Here is a 22,147-nt window from a genome sequence, read left to right on the forward strand (position 1 = left end):
CCCGCACCCCATCAAAACATCTCGAAAAACCCGGCATTTTCAATCACCATTTCCTCGACAACCAGAGGGCTGTGCAAGCTCCGGAGCAAATGGGGGCAAATTCATATATGCCATTTTAATTTCCCAAATTTTTAGAGCGATCCGAGACCTCTAGACCAAAGGAGTCTGGCGACGAAAAGAACCTGAAGTCTGGCGTACGACCCACTTTTCCTCCCATAGTAAAGAAAAAACCCTAACCTGGAGTCTGGCAGACTCCAGGTACCCTGGGATAGGGCATTCATTGCTTATATAGCACGGCATTTATCGTATATATATATATAACAGTTAGCATAACATGGTTCAAATGGCTGAATAACATGAATGGCTGAATGACATGAATGGCTGAACGACATGAATGTGGTAAGCAACATGAATGGCTGAATAACATGAATCCAGTGAGTAACACGAATAGCTAAGCAACATGAATGGGTGAATAACGTGAATGTGGTGAATAACATGAATATGGTGAGCAGCATGAATGGCATATATAGTGCGAATAACATGTATGGTTTGAAAGATATACGATAGGAATGGAGAGTAGTCTTCCGCAAAGCCCAACTTTGGGCCCAAATACCGGGCCCAAAGCCCAGCCCACCGTGGGTTGGGCGTGGGCCCCCACGAAAGCCCACCAATACATAAAATATCGGTCTTGGCATTCATAAAGCTGCTGAATCATCAAGGTAAATAACTATTTTTTACATGTGTTCCGGTTTGTATACTGAATATTTGGATATTACAGCTGATTCTACCTTAAAATTTATAAAATGAAAGCAAATGTATAATAAGATTAAGCTATACTCTATATATTACTAGTAAAAATCATAGTTTTATAATGTTTTAGTGGTTTTATATCGTTTTTAGTTCTTGTTGATCTTAAAGTGCTAGAAATATATATTTCTCCCAGTGGGTGTGAAGGGCTACAGCTGAATTGATTCAATTAGGCGGTGCTGTTACGCACAGCTAACTGGTCACAGTTATGTTGGATAGGATCAGGAGATACTTCTCTGATTCCCTGCAGACTTCCAACCTCAACGATCTGTCTCTCAACCTTACCGTTGCCTAGCCGGCCTTACTGCGGGATGAGTCCTGTCGAGGGTATCGAGGAACGATGCCAGGTAGTGCGCCGAATAGATCTATACCGAAGTATTGGTCTAGTCGTAGTGTGTGTCAAGTTATAATCAAGTAAAGAGTCTCTGAAGTTCCAAAGGTATTCACAAGTAACAATGTATGATTGAAGACGAAGAACTAAACTAGATACATGAAATGAGTGTCCTTATATATCCCTGAGTTCTTCCTATGTAGATGTGTAGATAGTAGATGTGTAGATTTGTCTTGGCGGAATCTACCCATCGACCATCGACCTGTTCTACTACTTGCATGATCACGTGAGGCTAACCGTCTCATGGTGTATTGTGGTATTATCGGAGATGGTGAGTGGAAGGCCGGAAACGGCCTTCTCGCGGTAAGCCTTGTTTGTGTGCGAGTATAGTTCGTAATTACCAGCAAGGGGCCAGAAACGGCTCCCAAGTCGAAGTGTTTCCCTGACTCGTACTGGGGGTGTCCCAGTATAGGATCTTGCACGTGATCTGCATAACAGATTGATCGATTGGCTCTTGGTGGCCCATCTGTAGGTCGCAGTCCCCACATGTGATTGGTGACTGGTATGTCCGTAACAGGTGCCTGCATGCTGTTTATCTAAATCTTAGAGAACCGTAAACAAAGGAGCGGTCAACTACTGTATAGTGTTCCCTAGGGCGGTCAGGCTACCCGTTCGGCAGTATCGGGTGCGGTGTCTGCACGGGCAAAGCCCGAGCCTCAACGTGGCCCTGGCCCGTTACAATACCCCCCTCCTTAGGTTCGGACCTGTAAAGGGTCACGCGGGAGCTCCGGCCGCTGGCAGGGGGTCATCCGTGGCCGAAACGGCCCCGAAACGCTCCTCAAATCTGTCTAGGGCACTACAGTCATCTATAGATGCTAGTGGTTCCCATATGCATTGCGAGTAGCCAGTCCACCGAACTAGCACCTCTCTCCTAGAGCCTCGACCCACTCTCTTAGTACGGGCCGCTAGGATTTCTTCCACATCGTATTCCAGTTCCCCATCGATCTCCAGGGGTGGTGGCTGCGAATCGTCCACGATTTGCGAGGGAAGCGGGTCATCGGCTGCGGGCCGAATTAGGTCGACGTGGAAAACTGGGTGAATTCCGGTCGGAACGCCCAACCGCACTGTATGGGAGGATGGCACTTCTAGCACTGTGTAGCGGGCATGAAGCCAGTCTAGCTTCTTGTACGGCCGTGTCGATCTCACGTTCCGTAGGTTTAACCATACTTTGTCGCCTGTTTTATACACTGGTGCAGCTTGGCGGGTTCTGTTCGCTTGAAGCTGCTGCTAATTTTGTGCAAACGCTATCGACGCTTGTGCCCACTCGGTAGCGGATCGGAGTCGATTCGCTAGCGCTTCGCCTGCCTCCCCGGGTCCCGATAATCCCTCTTGGATTTCTTCACTCCCTGTCTGTATCGGATCGATATGGTATCCATGTGTAAAGAAGAATGGAGATATTCTAGTTGACGCTGCCTTCCGATTATTGATCGCTACTACTGCTATTAGTAGCAGCTTTATCTAATCCTCTTATGTGTAGCAAGTAAATGCTCGTAGGATCTTTTCAACCTCTTGATTCGCTCTCTCAGTTAAGCCATCTGACTACGGGTGGAAGGCGGTAGATAATCGGCGGCGAATCTGTAGTCTTTCGCACACCCTTTTCCAGAAGTCGCTCACAAATTAGGTTCCCCTATCGCTTGTGATAGCAGTTGGTAAACCGTGGTGCATATAGATATGCACTAAAAAGGCCTCAGCTAACGCGTCAGCGGTGATTAAGTCTATACCGATAAGTATCACGCTTTTCGTTAGCCTATCGGTAACGACTAGGCAGTTAGTCGCTTTTCTCTCTCCTACAGCTAGGAAACCGGTAATAAAATCCATTGATATCTCTGCCCAGATGCGCTAGGGAATCGGTAGGGGTTTTAATAGGCCGTGTTTTGTCTCCCTCTAGATTATGCTTCTTCCGCAAACGCCACAGTTCCGTAGAAATTGTCGTACATCCGCTGCTGCTCCGGGCCAGAACCATTATCGAGATAGTATCGAATAGGTAGCGTCTCGTCCTAGGTGGCCGCTCAAATAAGAATCGTGCACTTACTAGAGGATTCTTGTTCTTAGAGGCTTAGAGTTAGGAACCTATAAACGACCACGAAACCGTAGTAGTCGACGCTCGTCTAGCTCGCATTCTACTAGGCTCACTTTCGTGTCTGTATTAGCTGGTATTCGGCGATGTTCTTTTAATATCGCGGTGGAGAAGGCTCGATAGGTTGCGTCAGTCTTTCGGGCAGTTTCCCATAATTGTTGCATCTCTAGGTCCTCGAACATTCGTACGGGCGCTTCGAAGTCTATTTCCTCTTTATCTTCTTTAGGCTCTCTCTATGGTCTACTAGTCCGGACCGTAACGTCGGCGAATAGGGCCCGAAACCTATATGAAACGCGCTCGTCGTTAGCGTCCTGCGGCATATCTTGTTCTCTTCGCGATAATGCGTCTGGTCTCACTACTTGTTTCCCTGGCCGATATTATAGGTCGAAGTCGAACTCCGCTAGCACATCTGACCATCGCATCTGCCGTTCGGATAGCTGCCTTAACTTATAGAAGTATCGTAGGTTCTTATAGTCCGTTACGATAGCGAATCGTAGGACCATCTTTAGCTCTGGGCGCCATTCCTTTAGGGCTCGTATAATAGCTAGGAGTTCCTTATCGTGGATTTCGTAGTTTACCTCTACCGGGGATAGCTTCTGTGAGAGGTATGCACAAGGTGCTACGACGCTATCATCCTACACTTGAGATAATACTGCGCCTATAGCCTAGCCGGATGCATCCGTTTCGACTATTGTTTCTCGTTCCTCTTCGAAATGCACTAGAATCGGTGCCGAAACGAAGAGATTCTTTAGTTCTTCGAAACTCCGTCTATAGTTGTCGTCCCATTTAAAAGCTTCGTCTTTCTTGGTTAACCTCGTAAGCGGCGTAGCAAGCTCCGCGAATCGGGGTATAAACGGTCGGTAGAAGTTAGCGAATCCTAGAAAGCTTCGGATATCTTTCATAGTCTTAGGCGCCTTCTATGACTTAATCGCTTCGACCTTCTTAGGGTCGACATATAGACCCTCGCCTGCTTTCACAATGTAACCCAGGTATTTTACAGCGTGTTGTTCGAATTCTGACTTCTTGATATCGCATTAGAGCCTAGCCTCTTGTAGTTTCGATAAGACTTCGTTCACCTTTCGGCGGTGATCCGCTATCGAACCGTTGGAGTAGATGATAATATTATCTACATACGCTAAGACAAAGTCGTCTAGGTACTCTCGTAGCACATGATTAATATGTCGTTGAAAGGTGGCTAGGGCGCCTGTTAGGCCGAATGGCATAACGTTCCACTCGTATAGGCCGTATCGCGTACGAAACGCGGTCTTATATTTATCGCCTGGTTGTACCCGAATCTTATAGAACGCAGCTATCACGTCTAGCTTCGTGAACCACCGTGCCCTCGACATATTCCGTAGCGTCTCACGAATCAGTGGTAATAGGTATCGGTCTTTAACCGTTAGTTCGTTTAGGCCTCGGTAGTCGATACAGAATCGAATGCCGCCTCCTAGCTTTCGTACCAGAAGCACTAGCGAAGCGGCTAGTGATCGGCTTACGCGGATAAAGTTCTTGTCTAGCAAGTCAGTAAGCGTTTTACGTAGTACTAGTAGTTCTTCTCGGTTCATTCCGTATAGTGGTCCGTATAGGGGCGGAGCTTCATTTCCATTGTCGTCGGTTTTCAGCTAGATCCGGTGGTCGGTTCCAGGGCGATTCGGGGACAGTTCGTCTGCTAATCGTTGGCTAAACACGTCTAACCAAGGCCAGTAATGTTTGGGCAATTTCGTCTTTAGGTCCACTAGTTCTTTTGGTCGTAGTGCCTTCTCAATATCCGCCATCGAAACTCGGCCGATTCGTAGCCGATGGTCGGTCGATGCGTTTTCGAAAATCCGTCCGCATTCCTATGCACTTGCTTTCTGCACTTGTAAACGTTTAACCTTCTAGGGACCGATAGATATATCTCTACGGTTCCAACACCGCGTTCTGGCTCCTTCCTTCGAGAATATATCGATATACCCTCTATTCGCTAAGCTCTTCCTTTTTACATCCGTTTCCCAGGGTTTCCCTAGAATAAGATCGTCGACTTGTCCCGGGATCACGTACGCAAATACGCCTTTCTGCTTATGGCCATATATATCGAGGTCGAAGCAGGTAACGTGTGTGATTCGACCCTATTTCGCTAGCACGCCGTCTAATCTTAGGGGCTTAGGAAGTTTGATGCGCGGGAGTTCAAGAGAGAGAGAGAGTTTTTCATTAATTATAGCGTAGCTATCGCACCCGCTATCGACGAGACCCTTAACGAATCGTTCGCCATTCAGGTACGCATCGACATAGAACAGTGGTTCGATACTCTTCTCTAACTTCTTAACTCCTTCGAGCTCTTGTTCGCGACTAAGAACAAGAGCTACTCTTTTTCCGATCCAGATGATTCGACAACCGTAGTGGATTCGGTCTCGCTAGATGACTCTGCGACAGCGGCAACTTCCTCGCGCTTCTTACTCGAAACGGTCTCGTTTCGGGGCTTTCTCTCAAGTTTGTTAGTGTGCCTCCGGTCCTCGGGACGTCTTACAGGTTTCAGGGGGCATGATACGATACGGCATTTCGGTCGCCCACAACGTATACAAAGTCCTTCTTCACGACGTCTGTCTCTCTCCTCTTCGCTTACCCATTTCGCACGTTTGCTGATAAGGTCTCGATCCCGATTCGGGTCTGAATCGGTGGCGAATCGGTTCACTTTTACTAAGGTGGGTTGCCAGTCTATTGGATCGTAAGTTTCTTCGATCTAGGCAGTAGCTACTGTTGCACGTTTTAGTCGGTTCCACATCGCCTAGAACCCTGACAAGTCGGCGCTGATTCGGTGTAGAAGATACACCATTTCGTTGAAGGTGCTCGGCACACCTCGGTTCACTAGGGCTGAATACGTCTCTTTATTCAGTGCTATAACTAGCGTATGCTTTTTGGAATCATCGGGCCATTAGAGGGCACCCGCATCGGCTAGTTCTCTCTCAAAACTCGGTAAGAATCTTTTAAATGGTTGGTTCGGTTTCTGCTTTAGCGCATACAAACGCTGTACGGCTCTCGCTTTAACGTTCGGATCGCCATAGATTCGCTCTAGATACGATAGCAAATCTTCGGGGGTTCCGTTCTCACGTCTCTCTCTCATAAAGGTGGTGGTGTTCTTCAACGCCATCTTTTCCAGGCGAGAGTAGATATATGCGTATTGGTCCGCGGGGGAACCGAGGCACATTCTATCTACTCTTAATTTATTCTCGATCAGGATTCTCCAGGAAGGCCAATCGCTAACTGATCCCGAAAACATCGCTAGATTCGGCAGCATCGCTCTCGGGCGAGAGGTTATAATCCTCTCGCTGTCATCGCGATCTTCTCTCACTTGTTCGACGGAAGGACCGGCAATGTTGGTCGCTTCAGGTTCGGATCACACATGATCCGGCATCGATTCGCTAGGCGTGCGGTTCTGACTTTGCATCGCCTCTTCTATCTGGTGGAAACGTTGGTCGACGCTTGCCACCATCGCTGCCATCATAGCTTCTAGTCGGGCCATAAGGTCATTTGGTGGGTGAGCCTCGTGGGCTCCACTCGTGGGGTTTGCTCGCTCGTTCGCCATCGTTCCGATGTCGAGCCGCTATGTTTCGCTGATACTCTATAGGGAAGAGGAAGATTTAGATATGTGAAGGGCTATAGCTGAATTGATTCAATTAGGCGGTGCCTGCATGCTGTTTATCTAAATCTTAGAGAACCGTAAACAAAGGAGCGGTCAACTGCTGTATAGTGTTCCCTAGGGCGGTCAGGCTACCCGTTCGGCAGTATCGGGTGCGGTGTCTGCACGGGCAAAGCCCGAGCCTCAACGTGGCCCTGGCCCGTTACAGTGGGGAATTTGTAAATTTCCCTATGTAAGTAAAAATTCAGGTTAAAATCTCTTATAGCTGTTTAATCTAGTTATATTTTATAACAAATTAAATGTTTATTTCTCTATACTTTGATTATCCTTTTAGATACCTACTAACTTATATATTGTATGAATGGTAAAGGTTTGAAGTTCTCTATGTCCCGACCGGGTGAAAATTTTTGAGAGGAGATTTTGGTTAAAAGGCTGGGAATGGGCTATTAATAGGCTTTTGGTAGGCTTTATAGGTTTTTGATAGGCTCTTAGTGGGCTTTATAGGCTATTTATAGGTTTTATGGGCTTTCGGTGGGCTTTCGGTGGGCTTTATGGGCTTTTGATAGGCTTTTGATGGGCTTATGCTACTTAATTTATGATCTATCTAATTACTAACTAGCGAGTACTTTTGTTTAGTTAATATATGGATTTTTTTATTTGCCTTATATACTATTATAATAAATCTATCACTTTATAATGTATATCCCTTTCCCTTCTCTTTATCCCTTTACTTTTGATTTTTTTACTGATATTACAATGTCCCAAAGTCAACAGTCCGACTTTACATCATCTTTATATAGTAGAGACTTTGATAATTCAGTTTATCTTACTACCTCTCAGTGTCCTGCTACCCCATCTGGTAGTTAGCCTACGCTTAAGATCCCCGAAAGCTCTTTTCTTCGACCAGCAGTTCCTCTAGTCCCTCCTTCAATCTTTAAACGCACTAGACCCGATCGGCGAAAGTTATACCTACTATATGACCCTATAAGTCATAACGACTAGGTAGAATAGTGGTTACAAACCGATTATGGATCTAAGAGCAAGATCGGATAGGACTCAAATCACCTCTCTTCTATATGGAAACACTATGTTCAGGTTACCTATAGTATTGATAGTACTATAAAAGTTATGTGTAAGCATTACTTAACAATTCTTGAGCTCCCTTATACTATCAAAAAAGATATTCATAGGAAGGAGGGGCGTCATGGTACAACTACTATAATAAGACACCTTAAGACCTCTACTTGTTAAAAGGCATTAGGTCTTAATAAACAGAAAGGGAGAGATATCAAAATTTCTTCAACAAATGGTATATAAAGTCCTATTTTATTATTATATTATTAATTTTTCTATATTAAGGACACTTCACCTAACGAAATATTCACATAAGAAGATTAGGAGAATGATATTCTCTAGTTTATTACCCTTAACCGACTCCCATTCCATCTCGTCGAGCACCATACTTTTCGAAAATTGATATCCAGAGCCCGAGCTAGCCCAAGCGAGCCAAAGATACCCTCTACCGATACTTTTCGTCGACAATTAAGGAGCCAGGTCAGGGAACGACAACAATCTATCCTTAAAATACTTCCAGAAAATTCAAAAATATCAATTGCACTAGATTGTTAGACATCTCTATTTAGACAGGCATTTATAGCTATTACTGGCTATTTTATTAATATAGATTAGGTGTACCGAGAGGTGCTTCTTGATTTCAAACCTCTTTATAGCGCTCATACTAGCGCTAATATAAGTACCATGCTATTATAGACCCTTATTGATCATGATATCCAAGATCGAATTTTTAGATTAATAGCAGATAATACATTAAATAATAGAACACTAGTTGATTCTCTATAGCAGGCTCTACCTCCTGATGTTAATATCATCCGGACCCCTTATCTTATATATATGATCCAATTAAGCTTGAAACAGCTTCTTGATTATCTTAAAGCTACTCCACTTAATGACACCACTAAGACTAAGTGGACTAAGAGTCAATCTATATTAGCTAAGGCGAATACACAAACTAAGAATCGGGGAATCTCCTATACCTTAAACAAGGTCCGATATCTTATAGTCTTTATCCGGGCAAGTCTATAGCGCCGGGATATATTTTTAAAGCTCTAAAAACATAAGCTAGGACTTGTGGCAATTCAGGACGTACGAACTCGGTGGAATTTAACATATCTGATGCTTCGCCGGGCAAAAAGACTTCGTGACTATTTTAGGCCCTTTTATACAGATTATAGTTGTGATAATATGGTATTAAATAATAAAGAATAGCGTTAAATCGACTATCTTCTTTATATCACTAAGCCATTCTTTGATTATACACTTGCTCTTTCAAAGACTCGAGATGTAACTACACATCTTGTGTTCCGGATCTATAATACACTTTTTGAGCATTTAGAGAAGTCTATATCCCAGCTAAAGCGGAAGCGTGTTATGTGGAAACAGCAAATGCTCTCGTCCCTTAAAGCAGGCCGACAAAAGCTTAATGAATATTACTCGCAGACGGATGAAGTTCGGGGGCATATCTATACAATTGCTACTATGTTAGCTCCTAATAGCAGATTCTAATTCTTTCTATCAGACGATTAGGATAAAGAATGGCGTGATAAATATCGTATCTCATTCCGAGATGTATTAGTTCCTTACTAACAGTATCTTGCTAGTTCTTAACACCCTAAGGACTCCTCTATAGTAGACTGCGGCAACATCCTCAATATCCATGGATATCCACATATCCTCTCCGCAGATTGCGGATATAGTATATCACCCAATATCCGCAATCCTCAATTTTGTGGATATGGTATACCACCTAATATCCTCTGGATATTTGAGGATATCCAGTGGATATCAAACAGGCCAAACATGCCTAGCCTCACGACTCTTTTAAGTATGTATAATTTATGCAGTTTCCTACGTATTTTTAATGTAATCATAGTGTAATCATTAACTTTCAAGATTTCAATTTAGTAAATAAAATTCCGTTATCTCCATATAATATCAACTACCTTAAATCAATCTGAAATCCATCAGGTAACCTAGGCTGCTTTCGAATTCGTCCTGACCGTCCCAGCATGCTCTCATCTATTGGCATTTCTGGAAGGTCATCGTCATCTTCATCAAGAGATTCAGATAATCGTTTCTTTGATCGCTTACGCTGCACTTGCTTACTTTGATCATTATTCCTCTCATCATCTGAATCATCATTGCAGCTCCTCTTCTGTTGTGTGTCCTGTATGCTAGGCTCTTGATCCTCCTCTTCGTTGTCACTAATTGGCTCAAGAGTTTCAAGATGGAGCATTGGTTTCCGAGCTTGGTCTAATAACGCAGCTTCCCCAATAGAGAGATACTCCTTAATAACCTCTATCTCCTTCTGCTCAACGTCAAAATTAGTGGCGAATTGATGGAGCATTAATCCTCGGATGGTACTTGGTTTCAATTGACCGCGACGATAGTGGCAGATATCGCGAGCGCAATTAAATAATCGCTCAACGCCTGCACCACTAGCTGGGATCGAGAGAATATCCCGTGCTATCCTCGCAAGGATAGGAAACTCAAGCTCATGGTCTTTCCAGAATGCTCTTGGCTTCTGAATCTCAATCCCGCGGGCAAGATACCTCGCGATCTCATCATCTTCAGGCTTTGAGAGCTCATCCTGGGGCTGGTTTTGAGATGCACAAGCAGCATCTAGATCACCATATTCATCATCCGGGGCCTCTCTCGTGGTATCTTGTAAGACTGTATTATCTGAATCACGGTGAAGTATCTCTTTATATCGTTGAAACTCTCGCTTGAGAACTCCATGATAGTGATTAATATAGTCAATATCACCTTGCCAGTCTGACGATGCGAAATATCGAAGTTTCTTTGATGGGCAAAGGATTGTCGCGAGTGCATAGATATCGCCATATGATTCATAATCAGTCGCAGTGTAGTACTTTGAGAGCTTCCGCTTAGCAGTCTGAAGAGCCTGGAGCATATGCTTCTTCCAGACAACACCTTTATTCTTCAACTTACACTCAGCTTCATCTAGATGAGAGAAAAGCTTGTTATAAATACTATAGATGTTGTGTGTGGTAACATCCCTAGTCTTTGATAACATAGTGGTGAAGTCAAAGAAAGGCTTTGTGAGAAGAAGAAGATATTCAATCTGTCGCCACTCTTCTTGATCAAGTTTAAAGTGTAGATACTGATGATCTATACAATACTGGTCATAGAATGGTTGTAACCTTTTAGCACGATTGAGCATTATGAAGGTTGAGTTCCATCGGGTTTGGACATCCTGAATAGGAACCAAACGAGGCTCATTAGTTTGAAGAGCCATAAATGACTCCCGGCGTTGTGGGCTCGCATTAATAAAGACCGCAAGACCTCGGATCTTAGACTTTCTTATTAGAATAAACTCAGAAGCCTAAGGGAGATAGAGGACTGACCTTCTTTAAGGTATCTGCAATTTGCTGACTTGAGCCAGATTGTTTAGTCTGGAATGAATGTGTTCGCTCGTCAGGCCACTCTAGTTCAATCTCTTTATTAGGTGGCGTCACTTTCAGCTTCCCAAGAAGCTCATTTAAGCTTAATTGGATCACATGCGCAATACACGGAACTCGGAAGATTAAGGTATCTGGTTGGCTCTGCGACTGAATAGTCTCTTGGATGTTCATCACCAAGGTATTGTTGTTAGTTGCGTTATCTGTTGTCACAGATAAGACACGATTGGTGATTCCATGATTGTTCAAGAGCTGAGTAACGGTCTTACTTAGATTTTCACCAGTATGAGACCCATAAAGATGCTCAAATCCAAGAAGAACTTCACAATAATTCCAATCCTGATCAAGAAAGTAGCCTGTGATAGCCATGAAAGCTTGCTGAAATGGCGATGTCCAGCAATCAAGCGCTAGTGAAAGGCGACTCCCATCTGGAAGTCTTCCAAGAATCTCCTTCTGGTCATTTTTGACTGCAGAATCAAGATAACGTCGTATGCTTCGCGCGGATGGTATATCGATCTTGCTTTGAGCTTGTTGAATGACCTCTACTAGGTCCTTGAATTGGGTATGCTCCACGATTCGGAAGGGTAGGTGAGCCGCTGAGATAAAGTCTAGGATCGCTTTAACGAGACGCTCCTGGGAGAAAGGTTGGTGTTTTGGGATCGATGGCTTTAGGATAATTATCAAGATTAGCAAAAGAGATATTAAAAATCTTAATAATAGAGTAATATACCATCTTTCTTAGTAGCTGATCAACCCTCTGAGTAACTGGCTTCCGAGTACAGGTGCCTGCCTTAATATGTGCATTCATCGGTGATGACCCAGCACGGCGATATCTTAGATGAACAAGGGTACAGAGGCATGATATGCACATAACCTTTGGCTTGCCAGTCTTCTCATGTGCAACCTGATTGAAATTGTCCCAGACACTTGAAGTCTTTTTCCCATCCCAACGGATAGAGTCTTGTATATCAGGTGTTGATCCAGACTCTGTAGTTAACCACCAACTTATAAAGCGCTTACGAGATTCTTCCATCTCGCTACTAGGCTCAGAGGAATAGAGGACCCAATACTGCTGAAGAGGGAGGCCAACACGCGTAAGCGAGAGGGGTGCAATCGGAGATGAAATTTGAGACGTAGATGTCAATGGAGTTTGGCTGCTAATAAGCTCAGAGATATCATCTGAATAAAGAAGGTCGGTATTTAGACCTAGATCTGAATCAGCGCAGAAGGAGTAGTGGGATTGAGATGCTTGTGAGTAAGACATAGTGTACTTGATCACTATGTCAGAGAGAGAGAGAAACTTACATATAGAACGAGCTGAAAATATCAGAATTATGGCAAATATGCTGTAACTCGTAAGTTGCGGGTGCGTACTTGACATCTCTTACTTTTGATGGCGATGATTGGCTATTACTAATCACTGGTGTGGATATTTGAGGATAATTGAGGATATATTGTGGATATCCGCATGGATATCCTTGGATATCCTCAACCTTGCCGCCATATTCACCAAGTCCGCTGTCAACAACATTGGAGCTTCCGACCGGTAATCTTCGAGAGAATCTATTTAGAATCATTATATACTTGAAAGTTAGGCTTAGATCATTAATTTAAAGCTAAATTAACTAAATTTGACCGGGAAATGGCGAGTTTGGTCAAATATACTTAGTTCAGCTGAGAGATGCTATACTTCTTCCATGAGTAAATATATATTTCCATGGTAAAGTAAAGTGAAATAACAAAAAATCATGGTTTCCCCCTAATACACTTTGAAAATAAAGATTGATGCTATAAGTAATAATGAAGCTAATAAATATTGGTTAATACATAGGTATTACTTAATATTTCATTGGGAAATAGGATAAATAAGGGTAGTAGTATGGTCAGGACCAAACCTGTGTATCTTTTGTTCTGAAAAATAAATTAATAAGCTGTATAAGAGGCACATGACGACCCCTAAGTAGATAATCAAGCGAGAGTTATGCTAGTGCGGATATCCGCAGAATATCCTCATATCCTCGCGGATATCCATGGATATCCTCATATCCTCGCGGATATCCATGGATATCCTCATTGAGGATATGGTATGAAAGTAATATCCATTATCCTCAATTTGCGGATATGGTATTGAGCCTAATATCCAATGGAGAGGATATGCCGCAGTCTACTCTATAGGAGTAAGGCAAAATTCATTACTTTAAAACTTGCTTAGTGGCCAAAAGTCTAAAGCAAAGCTAGTTCGAGATAAAATCACTTAATATCTTAACAGTGGTATATATAAACTTCATTTAGTATAATGTTATTAATACTAATTATTTTAGATGTTACTGATTCTAGGCCTCTTTCCTTCTAGAGAGAGCACCAAGCCCGTTTCCTAGCAATCACTTTACTTGCACGAGATATTCTCTTAATTCTAGCTATAGGTGCTGGTGTGGAGAGACTATTTAACACTGCTCGTGATATCTGTCATTATCGCCGTGGTCGTATGAAGTCCGAAACAATCTAAGAGCTTATGATATATCTTTGTATATCCAAATTCGAGCTTGAGATTCAAGAGGCAAAAGAGCTTAAAAAGTTCTTCTCTTTAGATGAGATTAAAGCATTAAGGGAGGAGAAGGATAAGAGATCTAAGGATATTGAATCGGATAGTATTAGCGATACTGAAGAGCAAGCTATAGCAGATTCTAAGGATCTTATTGATGTGATTACTAATGATGATGTTAATGACGATGTTGATGATGATATTGATGATGATGTTGATGGTAATCATGTCTCTGCTAATACTCATACTATTGAGCTACCACTACCAGAGCTTGGTCCGCGGATACGTACTTCTGGGAGGAAGAGAAAGATCACTTTAGATGATGAATTTGAGACCTACTAGCAGATAGTGATATATAATAAATCAGAATGTTTTATATTTGGTTAATTACTGTTTTAATTTACGTGAAAACTAAAATTTGTAAATGAATTACCCAAGATTCGAGGCAAAAGATGCATAAATTATGAACTACAGGAAAATCAGTATGTTTGCACTGTTTGTTAATTGATGGGCCCCCATTGGGGGCCCACGATGGGCCGTGGGCCCAAAAAAAAAGCCCAAAGCCCATCGTGGGCTCAAGAATCGGGCCCAAGCCCAACCCATTCGTGGGTTGGGTTGGGTTGGGCTTTGGGCTTTGTGGGCTTTGCGGAAGCCTAATGGAGAGTGGTGTTGGCTGTAGTGCCAAGCCTTTCTTGTCCCCCATCAAAACATCTCCCATTTTTGATCACCCTTCACCCCACATATATATGCTCATATAGTCTAAAAATTGACCAAGATGAATAAAACACTCTATATTATAACCTCTGTAAATTTCAGATCTATCAAATGTCTGTAGCCTTCGGCAGTGGGGGTGCGCAGTTTACATGAAGTCAGGATACGACCCGCTTATCTTATCGCAGTGACCAAGTAGCTGCCTCAGGCCCCGGTCGCACCTCCAGATTCCCGCACCCCATCAAAACATCTCGAAAAACCTGGCATTTTCAATCACCATTTTCTTGACAACCAGGGGGCTGTGTAAGCTCCGATGCGAATGGGGGCAAATTCATATATGCCATTTTAACTTCCCAAATTTTCAGAGCGATCCGAGGCCTCTAGACCTTCGCAGTCTGGCGACGAAAAGTGAAATAGAGGCTAGATATGGGGAATTAGTGGTGGAATTGGTGGTGGAATTGGTGGTGGAATTAGTGGTGGGGGCGGGTGTGTTCTCATTACTATGGGGATTACTAAGTAATTAGAACGTAGCAATACCACTTAAAAAACATGGTACATCTGGCTGTCATGTGATGGCCTAATATAGTTTAGCGCTGGGTGCAAATTAACAGACCCTTGTACTATTAACTTGAAAGCTTGTGGAGCCAAATAATAATCAATCTTGGCTTTAACAGACAAACGGTTCATCCGTCTGGCAATATGACATACTGGTCTACTTGTCGTGTTTGGTAGCCCCGAACAAAAGCATCGAAGAAGTATTCGAAAAGCGTAAGAATATGGAGAGAAATTGATTCACCCACTCAGTTCCTATCTACACGAAGCGAGACGAATTGAATCGCCATGATCGGGAGCAGAGCACATCCAACAATAATTGCTACAAACACACCAGCAGCTCCACCCAGGCCCAGCGAGTTGAAAACGAGTGGGAAGTAAAATGGACCAATCTAATGAATGTCAAATCAGTAAGGTTGTCCAAAGATAGCGGTCGGTCTCAGGAGAATCTTACAAAGCCCCAAAATTGCCGACAAACATTGACAAAAATTCCAACCTGACTGGCCCGTTCTTGTTTGCTTTCCACAGCAAATGTCGTTAGAATAGTCGTCTGCATTTGGTTGCCAAAACTAGCAATGGCAGCTCCGACACAAGGAGTGACATTCCACGTCGTCGCATTCTGTAGTTGGAAGCCCCATATGAAAAGACCTGCGAAGATTGAGCAAAAGGCAATGTAGGCGAGCCACAGTCGGTCGGCTGGATATGCATTTCCCTTGGCTCTGCGAACCCGACCCAAAAACCAGTCACACATCGGTCCACTTATCTGCTCGCCGAGAACACAGCCGATCATGATGGCAATGAACTGAAGCCCAATTTGCTGAGCATCGAAGTCAAACTTCTCGCCAAATGCGGTAGGCATTTCAACAACAATTGCAATGTTGGCATAGCAAAAGGTGATAGCATGGGCACATGCTGCGATCAAGACGCGTGGGTTCTGGGCTAAAGAAAAGGGCATGATGATATCCTTGGTCTGTAGGGAATGAGATTTGATCATTCGCGGGACCATCTTACCCCAGAAGCCTGTGACCTTTCGCTCGTTATAGGGGTTGTAGATTGTCTCGTCGCCAATCGCAAAATACACCACAAATTGGCATAGGTTGACCATAGCATAGATCCAAAATATCCACTGCACACCAATATGCTTGACCACGAATCCCATGAAGAATGGACCTGCTGGCGTGCCGATCGTTGTCATCAGAGTCCACCAGCCGAGCTTTTTACCGCGATGCTCGGGTTCAGCAAGCTCTGTGATCACACCACTTCCATTGCCGATGGGCGGAGAGATGAAAATAGCGGTGAGGACTCGAGTGGCCATTTGCGCACCAAAGGAAGTGCATCGAGCACCACCAATATTGAAGACCATGCTTCCAATCACCGAAAGAAGGGAAACGTGGTATCGGCCGTAGACTGCGGTGAGGGGATTCCATATCAGGGGGGCTAAACCGAGAAGCAGAATCTAGATGGATAGATCTCAATAAGCAAGCGTGCTATAGCAAGACACGTAGACCGGTTATCAGCTCAATTATCTTATCATAGGGCTTACTTGGATGGATGTCAAATAACTGGCACTCTGTACCGAAACCCCATACATCTCCGCCATGGCATCGTAGGCAGGAACGATGCCTGCTGCCATGAATGTCCCCGTCATAGAGTGAAAAGCAACCATCATGATATGTGCATTCTTCTTCCAATGGGGCCAGTTGCGTGGATTGTATGGGGACTCGTTGTCCCATACTCTATCCCTTGGAAAGTGACCAGCTGTGGAAACCGTCTGAATTTGTTCAAGGGTCCAAACAGTTTCCATGTGCACTGAGTTCTCGGATTCAGACCTCTTGAGATGGTCGCTCGTCTTGGAGCTGTCCAAGTCGTTGCTTTTCGGAAAATCGTGCGCCATTTTGATGTATGGAGATAAGCTGATCGTGGCCAAAAGGAAATGATCATAAGTCAGAAGCTCGACAATCGCAAAAGATTTGCCCTAATGATCAATGGACGGCTTGAAGCTAATTTATTGCGATGTGATCACAAACATTTATCAGAGTGAAATTAGCACAGAACTAATCTAGCTTCCGGAGAACACAACGCCCTTAAATCTTGATGACAGGGTGGGGACTCAACTCCGGCACCCCATGGGGCCGTCGACGAGGTATGGTAGATGTGGGACTTGGATAGCAACCCTGCGCTGTATTTGTCCATCTTCTGTACAATGAAGACTAGTCATTGGAGCATTTGCCGACCAGGCACCATATTTGCCACGATTGATCGGATCGGATTTTGACCCGAAAAGGGGCCGGGTGAGGACCGGAACCATTCCGTAGAGCCCCGTGAGGGAACAAACATATGTTCGACGATTGGAGAGATTTGTTAGTACTAACACCGTTCAAGCCTCTGGTGGATATTGAAACAAACTCTCATTGACTCTGCCGTATCCGACCCCAGCTCCGACTTCAGTGTAGACTTTTCGGGAGATCGCTCGGCAGTTGTTGCGTACAGCCTGGTTGTGAGTGTTTTTGTGCGTGACATCATTTACAACAACTGATCGCTGAGCGATAGACGCTCGAGGTGATCGACGCGTATATCGATTCCTATTGGTTTATCCATATGGGACAAAAAGCAGGACAGAATTATGGTTTTAGCGATGCCCTTCGGACATTGAATTCCCAAGAGAATAGAAACTACGCAACGTGATGTTTTTTTTATTGTTGAAAAATGTAATGAAATCGAATTAAAGAGTCTGAAAGAACCCAAGGTAGTGTTCGAGCAGTTAGTGGTCGAGATTGAATTTGATTAGACATCTTTTTGGAAGAGTGATCCACTCTCTACTATATATAACACTGCCCCAAAAAGTTGCTCATCGCTTCAGTCGGCGATTCAAGTCACTCAAATCTACTCTACTGTATGATGCCTACATTCTAGAACGGTCGCGATAGTCAAAGTGAATTTGTAATAAAGACAACCAATTTAGGCTTCTTTGGCTCAAGAATGTCCGATCGGCTCCTTCTACAAATGAAAGCCGTCGCAACCTTGTGGATCATCCCCGTCAGCGTCTACAATTTATATTGCCAGCCCATCTTCCATTTAGCAGCACTACTGCACTCAAAGTGACGACGCTTTTCGGGTGTAGTGCCCGACTTCATGCGATAAAGCATGCTCTGCCTCCGAAGGAACACGGTTGAATCCCGATCGGGGTCTAGCAAGCGCCATCTTAACCAGATCTGGTAAAGACGACTCTACCAGCATTTACGACGAGCTTTTGTGAGGAGCCACCATCATTTACGACGGGCCTTCATGAGAATATATCCACGCAAGTGGTACTTTAGTTGACTTGGAATTACAACACGCATACACCTAACCCATTCCCCCGAAAGCAATCACATGAGCGCTGATTAGGATTAGAGTTTTCAGTGAAGGTATAGGACATGGTCAAAGAGGCACCACAGCCGGATGGCTCTGGGAGGTGTTTTTACACACACATCAAACCCACCTTCACAGTGAATCTGTCCGAACAGTGATATGCCAAATGTCGTTCAAAGCGCAGTGTCTGACAAATAATTGATGCTTAAGGACAGTCGACGTAGGGGACATAGAAAATTCGGCAGTTTCCTCGAAAAAGCTGCTTGTGCGCGATATGTTAGAAGACGATATCAGTGAGAAAATTAGACACATGCTCTGCTTAATTAAACTGAAAGCGACATCCAGGGTCAATGGCTTTTGCACGTGTTGCTCCGGCTTGGATAGAAAGAAGCGTGACTAGGCATTAAGTAAACCGAAATCGGTCCAAAGACACCACAAAATTTCCGAAAGTGCCCTTGATGCAGCGTCGTGTATGTCCGGTTGGTTCGCTTTCTGTAAAGTATAGAGGGTTTCTAGTGTTTACAGGATAGGGCCTGTCAACCAGGTAAGACGAAGATGGCTCCGGAACAGATGTATTATGCGAATAGTACAGAGACTGATTCCTGGAGAACTTCCAGGTTCCCAAGAATGGACTATTTATCATTGATAGGAGCGGGGTAGAGTGGCGGTCAAAGTACGCTCTGTGATCGACAGTGACACGCTGGCGATAACCCGTCTCTATGACAGGACTCTGAAGGTTCAGGATCCACTCCGTTACAATTATTGTGAAGGCATGCGCCCAGGCAACACACATCTACCAACTGGGCCAAAAAGACCACTATGTCAGCCGACGGCTGACATGCCTGGGACCGATACATATACTACTCAGTACGCACATTGAACCCGTGGATCAGCCACGCCATTACAATTACGTTGATTTTCCGGGCAGCAGACACAGAACCTACATAGCTCCTAGATGCGGCGCATATGCTCCCAAACACCGCGATAAGGTCCCCGGGAGCAAGAGGAACCCCAGGGTCAAGACATACATTCCCAGGGCTGATAGAGCTGGAAACAGGAACGTGACTGGTTTTATGAGAGTGGGAATAGAGAGTCTACAAATTACGTACGATTCATGAGTTTATATGATCTCTGGGCAGCTCGTATGTTTCTCAGGTTGGCTTTAAAGACTCTACGGCCACTAAGCTTGATACATACCTACGTAGAGCACATCGTCAACCACCCCACGTCTTTTACATCAAGTCACTCAGAATACCGCTCTAAGAACCACCAAGAACCGCCGGCTAGTCAAATCAAGTAACAAACATGCTTTGATTTTAACGAGGACAATCAATTAGTAATTTCTCTCTGTAACTCTATATCAAAGTTCATTCCTTTACTTAACCCTACCTATCGTAGCTCTCTAATTCTTTATACTCCACCTCCCTCTCTTATTCTTCGAAAACTATCGTAAAATATTACGATTTGTTTTCGTAAATCCGGTTAACTCTTTCCTTACACTCCTATTTTAGGAGGTCGATAGACCCCCTCTTTACCTGCCTTTTAGCTCCGTACGTACACTCTGCTAGTGTCCGCGTAAGGCGCTTACGGCAAAAGGCACGAGTGACATGATAACCGCTAAAACTCCGAAAGCCGCCTAGCTAACTGTAAGAAGATTACCAGGCCAGGGGTGATCAGCCTGTCAATCCGGTAAGATACGATGATGGATCGGTAATGAATAAGTGGAGGAGCGTCAACGATATAGTATTCTTGTACAGAGACTAATTCTTGTCCCCCAGATAGGGGCCAGGGAGTTATCCCCTTTTATGCCCCGTTTGGACGAAGCTCCCAGGGGCACATTATCTCTGTCGGTATCACTTATTGCGATTCAATCTTCGTTGGTGACACTACGTCCGAATCCTTTTCGTAGACGGAACATTCCCGTTACATGATCGGATCCATTACTCCTCGTCCTGCATAGCCTCGTTAAACCAACCAGGCAAAACCCTGATGGGAAAAGGCCAAAGGTTGGAAAGAGTGCTTGGCAGTCTTAGTGATCTGTCTCCCATTGTATGGTCCCAAAGACCATTACACTAACGGCTTTATACTATATAGTCTTATAGTATAGAACATTTCCCTTACTACCAAATAACTCAAATAATATCTAAAAGCCATAGACCTTACTAGTAGCATAACACCTTAAGGATAGAACGATCAAGCCGACGACGAGTTAAGTGCAGACGTATCTAAGTCGATACTTACGGTCTTCTCGTAGGTATCTTAGGTGGATCGTAAGGGCGATCCTAAAGATGGAAAATAGGGCTGAGATAAAGGTCACGATCACCATACCTACGACGACGTTATCTATATGGTTTTAGAATATGAATTTTAAAATAGATTCGCTTAAGGTGGCGAGGTCAGATTTTACGCGGTCTCGTAGGACGGCCGCAAAGCGTATAATGGCCGGACTAAGACCGACAAGAGCCAGCCAGGTGATAAAGGAAAAGGAAGGCAAGACGCATTCGAGTTGTGGCTGCGGAATTATTCAAAGGTATTGTGTCCGCAAGAAAGGATTTATCCGAATACAGGAAGGCGAGGCAGGTCTCGTTAAAGAGCAGTAGAATGATGAAGCAGGTCAATCTCCGGGCACCCTGAATATGTGCTATGGTCTCTTCATATAAATGCTGCCTTAACAAAGAATGGCCCAGCTGATAGTGAGCTGTGCTAGGTGCCTTTCTCATACTTTGATGCCTCAGTGGTAATTCTTAAAGACATTCTCTTAGTAAGAATGTTTCAGGTAGAAGTGTCAGAAAGATAGAGGATCTACATACGGATTCTGGGTATTTACCCATAATATCTTACGACATCAATATCAGACACCTCACAAATAAAGTGCATATTACTCTTTGTCAGCATGTCCTACAAAACTGCCAGTTTCATGGTTTTCAGTTAGTTAGAGAGTTTTATATTATCATTCTGGAACCCATACAGTATTGGTCACTGATTTCCGTCACAGACTATTATGCTCCATCAGACCCTGCTTTTGCCGACCGTGAATGAAGCTTGATATCCACTTACCAATCAAAGTACCTTAAATGACGTTATACCCTTAAAATATTGCAGTCTTCAAACCAGCGAATGTCTCAGCAACCGCAAAATTGTTTGTTGAACACCGTTGCCACTACAGAGTGCCCAAAGTTGGGAAAGGTTTTATAGCAGGCACTACAAATGTAATTTTCTACTTTCTCTAATTGTGTATTTGGTAGATGGGTTCCTAGGCATATTAATTCTTGACGTGGTTTGAACTTGATATTGCACTATTGCTATGGTCAACCGTATTTGCAGTTCTTATTGGCTTATGGATTATGCGGTTCGGGACTGGAATCGGGACCATCGGGATGGATCCCCGATGACAAAGCACTATATTTCCGATACCATCTCTGCCCGTCTATCCGAACGCCTTTATTTCCGAAGCTCTGCTATCAGGCCCCATGTGTTCTGCTAGTGATTTCAAAGTTATTGGCAAAGAATGTCAGCCCATCTAAGTATGTTAGCCACCGTACCAATTTTGCCTTGACCCACTGACTCAATCAGCATCCCGGAGGCGAACCTCCAAAGCTTG

General features: G+C 44.0%; 5 protein-coding genes across 5 annotated transcripts; 2 read left to right on the forward strand and 3 right to left on the reverse strand.

Annotated features, from left to right (window-relative positions):
- Positions 1-6,648: 6,648 nt before the first annotated feature.
- Positions 6,649-6,837, reverse strand: N7529_000005 (uncharacterized protein; the record flags this gene model as incomplete). The annotated part of the gene is made up of 1 exon (XM_057235536.1): positions 6,649-6,837. The coding sequence occupies one exon, from the start codon at positions 6,835-6,837 to the stop codon at positions 6,649-6,651; it is 189 nt and encodes a 62-aa protein (XP_057102339.1).
- A 1,081-nt stretch (positions 6,838-7,918) lies between these two features.
- N7529_000006 (uncharacterized protein) lies at positions 7,919-8,142 on the forward strand (the record flags this gene model as incomplete). Its single annotated transcript, XM_057235537.1, is given in 2 exon segments — positions 7,919-7,986; positions 7,998-8,142. The coding sequence occupies 2 exon segments, from the start codon at positions 7,919-7,921 to the stop codon at positions 8,140-8,142; spliced, it is 213 nt and encodes a 70-aa protein (XP_057102340.1).
- Positions 8,143-9,907: 1,765 nt separating this feature from the next.
- On the reverse strand, positions 9,908-12,654 carry N7529_000007 (uncharacterized protein; the record flags this gene model as incomplete). The annotated part of the gene is made up of 4 exons (XM_057235538.1): positions 9,908-10,266; positions 10,600-10,701; positions 11,876-12,056; positions 12,121-12,654. 4 exons carry the CDS (start codon positions 12,652-12,654, stop codon positions 9,908-9,910), a joined length of 1,176 nt encoding a protein of 391 aa, XP_057102341.1.
- Positions 12,655-13,902: 1,248 nt separating this feature from the next.
- On the forward strand, positions 13,903-14,274 carry N7529_000008 (uncharacterized protein; the record flags this gene model as incomplete). The annotated part of the gene is made up of 2 exons (XM_057235539.1): positions 13,903-14,152; positions 14,201-14,274. The coding sequence occupies 2 exons, from the start codon at positions 13,903-13,905 to the stop codon at positions 14,272-14,274; spliced, it is 324 nt and encodes a 107-aa protein (XP_057102342.1).
- Positions 14,275-15,443: 1,169 nt separating this feature from the next.
- Positions 15,444-17,089, reverse strand: N7529_000009 (uncharacterized protein; the record flags this gene model as incomplete). Its single annotated transcript, XM_057235540.1, has 3 exons — positions 15,444-15,587; positions 15,650-16,651; positions 16,739-17,089. 3 exons carry the CDS (start codon positions 17,087-17,089, stop codon positions 15,444-15,446), a joined length of 1,497 nt encoding a protein of 498 aa, XP_057102343.1.
- Between the last annotated feature and the right edge of the window lie 5,058 nt (positions 17,090-22,147).

This window comes from Penicillium soppii (genome assembly GCF_028829465.1).
Source record: "Penicillium soppii strain IBT 18220 chromosome Unknown utg000001l, whole genome shotgun sequence".
Taxonomy (NCBI): Eukaryota; Fungi; Ascomycota; class Eurotiomycetes; order Eurotiales; family Aspergillaceae; genus Penicillium; species Penicillium soppii.